Raw genomic sequence first — 6,170 nt, forward strand, 5'->3', positions numbered from 1 at the left:
TGCTTCAAGGATTTATTTATTTATTTATTTGATACACAAGGATCTATTTGTGTAGTCATTAGATATTCGCTTACACAAACTCATCAACTCAACAAAAGAGGACAAATTCTTGTCAAGTATATATAGTGTATCGCGAGAATAACAGTAATGTGCACATTGGGGTATGCTTCCACCAATCTTTTTATCTGAGCCACATCCCTGCCCGCATATATGTTAAGTCCTGCACAGTGATACCATCATTCCCTAACATCAATAGCCACGTGAGGAGGGCTTTCTCCATCCGCCACCGGTTTAACGGAGGCCTTGGTAACCGGTTCGAGGCTTCTGAAACGGGCGAGCCGGGCCAACTCCTCCACCGAGCCGGCGATCTCCTGCGTCCGTACCACTAGCTCGGCGAGGAGCGTCGCGATGGTCGCCACGTGTAGGACATCCGCGAGATCCGCGTCCTTCGATAGCGCGGCTCCTAATTCGCCGCTCGCTGCGACCGCGGCTGCCACGTGGATTGGGCGGACGTCGGCGCCGTCATGTTTCGAATCGCCGAGGAGAGCCTCTGAGCGCTTTAGCGGATTCGGAGCTCATCTCCACGCAAGCGGTTCGGATCTTTAACCGGAGCTCCGGCTCCTTGTTTGACTGTGCGTGACACAGAAGTTGGACGTTAATTGGTTTGTTCTAATCTGAGTGGTAGTGAGGATTATGTGACACATTACCTCGGTTTTAGGAGTGGTGGTGATGTAGGTGGTGAGAGCCTCCATGTAAGAAGCACAGCGGCGGCTTGAAGCTCCGATCTTGAGGTACTGTCTCCATGGGTGCCTAAATCTGAAACGGCCATGACCCGGTTCCCATCTTGCAAAATTACACTGCATGCATGTGAACATGAGTCAGATGAGTAATAACACACAACTGCTGTCCTACATATATATATATATATAGCATGCATGGATTAACTTGGTACGTACATGGTGGAATATTTTGAGTTTGACACGTTTTCTCAAAATGTTATATTCAGTTTGACACATGATAGATAATTAGCTACTCCAACGTTTGGATTGTTGGCTAGCTAAATTCCTACTGTGCTGATACAAGCTAAGTAGGTTGGGCCATTACAAAATATATATTGTCATAAGAGTTAGGTAAAGTATTATTGGATATTCCATAACGACAGTATATATGTTGTATCCAAATGGCGACTCTGTTTTCCACTATCCGAACATTAATTATAAGTTGAATTCCTCCATTGCCCTGTGATGTTGATAGCAATTCTTGGCCACTACTGCTTTACTTCTTTTACATGCCACGCGCCTTCTCTTGTTTATGTAAATGGATCCATTTCCATGCCACAGGCCTTTATCTTGTGTGCATAACGTATTGCCCACGATGCTCACGTATTAAGCGTGAAACAACAAAAGCACTTGGTAATCTTTTCTCAAAGAAACAATTCATAATCACGTTGGTGTAATTGCACTAAGATGACGACAACTTTGTAATCATGGATCACATCGACATATAACTAATGATTTCTTTATTGAAGAAGGGAAAGTGAAAGATGGGTATTTGATCCCTTTTCATCCAGTGCGAACGTAAGTCAGAAAAGAGTTTTATATTTTCTTCCCTAACTTCCTGAAATATGCTGAAACAAGTATTTAAAAAAAAAAAAAAGACACTAAATGGATGATACCGATTAAGCTCATCAGTGATTGGCTTACCAAAGAGTCCTCGGTTGGCTTTGAGTTGAGAACGCTCTTGTGAACTTGCAGGAAGGATTTGCCCTCCAAACTCTCACCGCCCATCTTCTCCCCAAGGCACTCGGATCCCAATCCTGCAAAATTTCGTACGTCATATAAAAATTATAACTCAAAGAAATGTAAGGAGTATCATAATGCTGAGATTTATACACAGTCTAAAAGTGATGGGGAATTTGGTGGACTTTTTACCTATATACATGATCTTCCCTTTCATTTGATGTGACACAGTTGGTGATCACATGCCATAAAGTTAGAAGAAAGTGCAACCAACTTAGAGTATGTTTGATTGCAAATATATATATACGATGAAAAGTATTTTTATAAAAACATCTCGACCGTAGTAATAAACTTACCTAATCATGCGATTCATAATAATTAACTTATCCATTAAAATAATAATAATTATTTTTTTATCAATTTTGCCACCTCATTAGTTAAACTCAGCTTATGCAACAACTGAAGTTGTTATGAGTACAGAGGGAATCTCATATTGGTGGTGGGTCTACTACATTAATCCATCTTCCAAAGATTGGGATTGTATCTTTTGCGTGAAAGAAGTATTCATTGTCTTTCGTGCGGATCTATCATTGGATCATACAATGATAATTTCAAGATCTATGCAAATAGATGATGATAAGTTTGGAGTGCTTGAAGATTTATGTGGGATGCGATCCAATGGTCAATATTATGAAAAAAGATAAATTATTATTTTTCATAAAAAAGATTAATTATTCTCTTGCACAAAGATACCTCTTGAACCTTCTTTAGTGCTACTTTGATGCGTGCAATCCATATTCCTGGATTACAATCATGTACATGTATCAAAATTTTACTGTTAATATTGTCTCTTCTCGGACGGAAAGGTTAGCAACTTTTTTTTTAAATTATAGATTTTTTTTTTCTCTATGAAAACTGCTATTAATTTGTTATAAAGAAAATCACCAGAAGTACTGTTGTTATAACGTTCGAGTGTTGTCCTATTGGACCTACTTCTATGGTCCCGCACACTAATTTTCTTGGTCGTTTTATAAGTGTTCATGTAATATACCTTCCAAGAAGCTCGCAAGCTTGTCCAAGTTGCCAGCAGAGAGCTTGTGAAGGTCTTCTCCAGCCCACACAGGGATAACAAAGATGGTTGTGAAGAGGCAAGTGACCACCCCAATGACAATTGTAGAGAGCCTCTGGTGAGCTAACTGGATCAACTCATCGGCCCGGTAGCTCGAAACCGCCACGAGGCTAAATGTCAGTATAAAAATCGTCACCCCATAGTCGTATCTTGCTTTGATCTCTGGTATGAATCGTGAGAAGGTCGCTGATGCCGCTGAAATTTCATGCATGCATGGATTCATTAACATCTATGATCATTATATATATGTAAAGCTTAATTTTTTAATATCAAGAAACATGTATGTGAGCAAGCAATGGCAAACCTAATAAGAACACAAAGAGACCAAGCAGTATCGGTTCTCCTTTCTCCCCAAACAGGATTGCAATTTGATGAGCTCCTACCGCCAGAAAACCAGCCAGTAGTGTGGCAAAAGCTCTGTTCAGACCTTTGCTTAGTGTTGCACCTAGAGAACAGTGGAATTGTTAGAACTGCAGAGATCAAAAAGGAAAAAAAAAAAAAAAAGTTTTGAATTTGGTTGAATAATGATAAGAATTCAGGATAAGAGTCGCCATGAAAGATGACATACCTACTGTAAATTCCATGACCACCACGACGGTGAGCACGGCCCATATGGCCGAAACTCCGAAGCCATCGAAGAGTGGTGTGACATAGTAGAAGATGGAGACCAGTGTGAGTGCCAATCCTACTTTACAAGAATGAGATATTCGTCTCGGATCATCATTGGCAATCTTCTTCAACTTGTTCAGAAATCCAGTCACCCTTGCCATTAGCCTCTCCACCAATGAGCTGAGGAACGGCCACCATGGAGAGAATCCAATCTTCTCACCGCTTCCAGTCCCAACTTCCATGGCCACAGAGTGGTAATTCTTGGTGAGAGAATATTCTCTTGGAGCCCCTATTTTTCAATAGATGAAGCAGAGGGAGAGGAGAGATGGGAGGAAAGATGGTCACTGGAGGGAGCTTTATATAGGAGAACGGACAGAGGTGGAAAGCATGACCTTCTTCCTGGTCGAAGTGGGGGGCATGACTCTAAGAATATTATATCTACAAAACAACAGGTGAAAACTTTGGCTTGCCAGGGGACAGGAGGATTTATATCTTTGTGGTGGCTGTGAGCTGTGGCTAATTCTCTTTTGAAAAATTTGGAAGGGTGCTGGATCCCTCGCTAGCTTCAAGCACTAAGGAAAGAGTTGAGAAGGGAGGGGAATTCTAGTTGGTAAAGTGCGACGGCTAGCTATTGTTTGGGACTGTTGAGCACATCACTGTCGACAGCTTCATTCCCACAGCATTTTATGGGCGCATGCAGGCCAGATAAAATGCATCTGGATTTAGACCTTCGAAACATCACTTTTGAAAGCTTTTTGTTCATACTTGTTCAAAAGCAGCACGCCCAGTTTAGGTTCGGTTTTGGGTGGGGTGGGGGAATATTGGGTTGTGCAGGATTGGCATTTGATATATTTCCCTCCGTTTCTCTAATAAAGATACTTGGCTTTGTTAGTGGTTAATTATGTTCATTTTTCTTTCGAAAGAATTAATATTCCAAAGCAAATTATTCTAGGGATGGAGTGAGCGCATGCAATCAAGATATGTGATGTTGTGTTGATACCATTAACATATTTTTGCGGTCTTAATTATCGAAGATGTTGCTCTGGATTCTCCTACAACATCTTAGGTTAAACTTGCTTGTCGAGAATAAAAAAAAACATAAAAAAATCATCCTTCGACTCGTATAACAAGTTGAAAGTTAATAAAAAAAAAAAGGAAACTTTCATAAAAAACTTCCTTTGTATAAATAATTTTCTACCTGATTCACTAACTAGACTGCTTAACTACATATATGTACTCCTGTAATATATCCAAAGAGATGGAGCGTATCAATCTATTATGTCTATTTGATATAAGAGAAACATGATCAGCATTTAATCATGCAATTATTTTTTTTTTTTTTTTTAAATCATGATATCACATTTACAACTAAATATGAGAACTCGTGTCTGTATATGTTTAATCTCACAATGATTATGTATTGAGCAGATTTTAAATATTTATATAAGATAAAAAATTCAAGTAATACTTTTCGATTAGTCTTTCCAGATAAGAATTTTAATTATTATGAATGATATCAGAACGAACTCGGTCTATCACTCATATGAATCAAGGAAAACTACAACATGGATTATTTTGGGGTTGACCACATGTCGATCGCAGCATTTGTGATTGAATTTGGGTGGATTTGGATTCTTATCATGGCAAGTATGCCAAGGTTTAAATCGAGAGAGAAAAGAGCTGAGGATCTATGCTAGCATATGTTTAATCCTATATTAATTATACATTAGATATATTTTAAATATTTATATAAGATCAAAGAACTCAAATACTATCTTTGACTAATCTTTTTAGATGAGGTATTGGATCATTATATAAAAAATATCATGAAAAACTAAATGTTAATATATATATATATATATATATATATATATATTATATATATATATATATATATATATATATATATATATATATATATATATATAGACATAAATCCCCCTTGACATTTTGATCGATATTCTTCAGTGGGATTACATTTCTTGAATCTTGACAATCCACCGGGGCACCTAATACAAAATAATTTATATTTATGTCATAATTAAATGTCTCCGTATTTCTTCCTTTTTATAGAAATATCTTTGTTTTTTTTTCAGAGATGATGTAATCTTTGTACTTAAACAACACTAAACCCTCCCCCTACCCTTTTTTTTTTTTTTTTTGAGAAACGTGGTTGATCATTGGTTAACTCAGTACTAAGCTTCGGAGCTAAAATTTGTGGGGTTTTTTGTTTGTTATGAGGGGAAAAAAGCTAAGACTGTAATTCCACTACAAGTTCCTGTGATTTAATGTGATCGACATCTGAGAAAAAGGAACAAAGTTTCTAACTTTCCAATGCACCAGTCAACCAATAGGCAAAGCTTGATGCTCAGCCATGTCCTCTTTTGTTTGTTCCCTCCTCTATGGAGACTATTTATTCTCTTGTTCTTGTATTTGCATTTAGAGCAAGAGAAGAGCAAGCCCAGCAGGAAGCTAACTGGAATCCCACTACATCTCTTGCTATAGTTTCCCTTGCGTTGTAGTGGATGCAAGGAGCTATATATGTCACACAAGTTGTGGCTGGTGGCATGATACGAGGGAAACAGCAGAGAACCAGCTCTCACTTTCCCTCATTTAGCCATATTCCCTCTCCTCCCATCTCATCCAAGCCTTATCCGCTGGATCATGCCACCGCATACATGGTCTCTTTCTGC

General features: G+C 38.5%; 1 protein-coding gene across 1 annotated transcript; it reads right to left on the bottom strand.

Moving 5' to 3' along the window:
• On the bottom strand, nucleotides 1–3,860 carry LOC105052063 (aluminum-activated malate transporter 1). Its single transcript, XM_010932761.4, is given in 8 exon segments — nucleotides 1–505; nucleotides 508–549; nucleotides 552–630; nucleotides 708–857; nucleotides 1,704–1,816; nucleotides 2,791–3,063; nucleotides 3,173–3,313; nucleotides 3,437–3,860. Coding segments are annotated over 8 exon segments (1,350 nt in total). The 5' UTR covers nucleotides 3,720–3,860; the 3' UTR covers nucleotides 1–236.
• Between the last annotated feature and the right edge of the window lie 2,310 nt (nucleotides 3,861–6,170).

This window comes from Elaeis guineensis, chromosome 9 (assembly GCF_000442705.2).
Source record: "Elaeis guineensis isolate ETL-2024a chromosome 9, EG11, whole genome shotgun sequence".
Classification (NCBI taxonomy): domain Eukaryota; kingdom Viridiplantae; phylum Streptophyta; class Magnoliopsida; order Arecales; family Arecaceae; genus Elaeis; species Elaeis guineensis.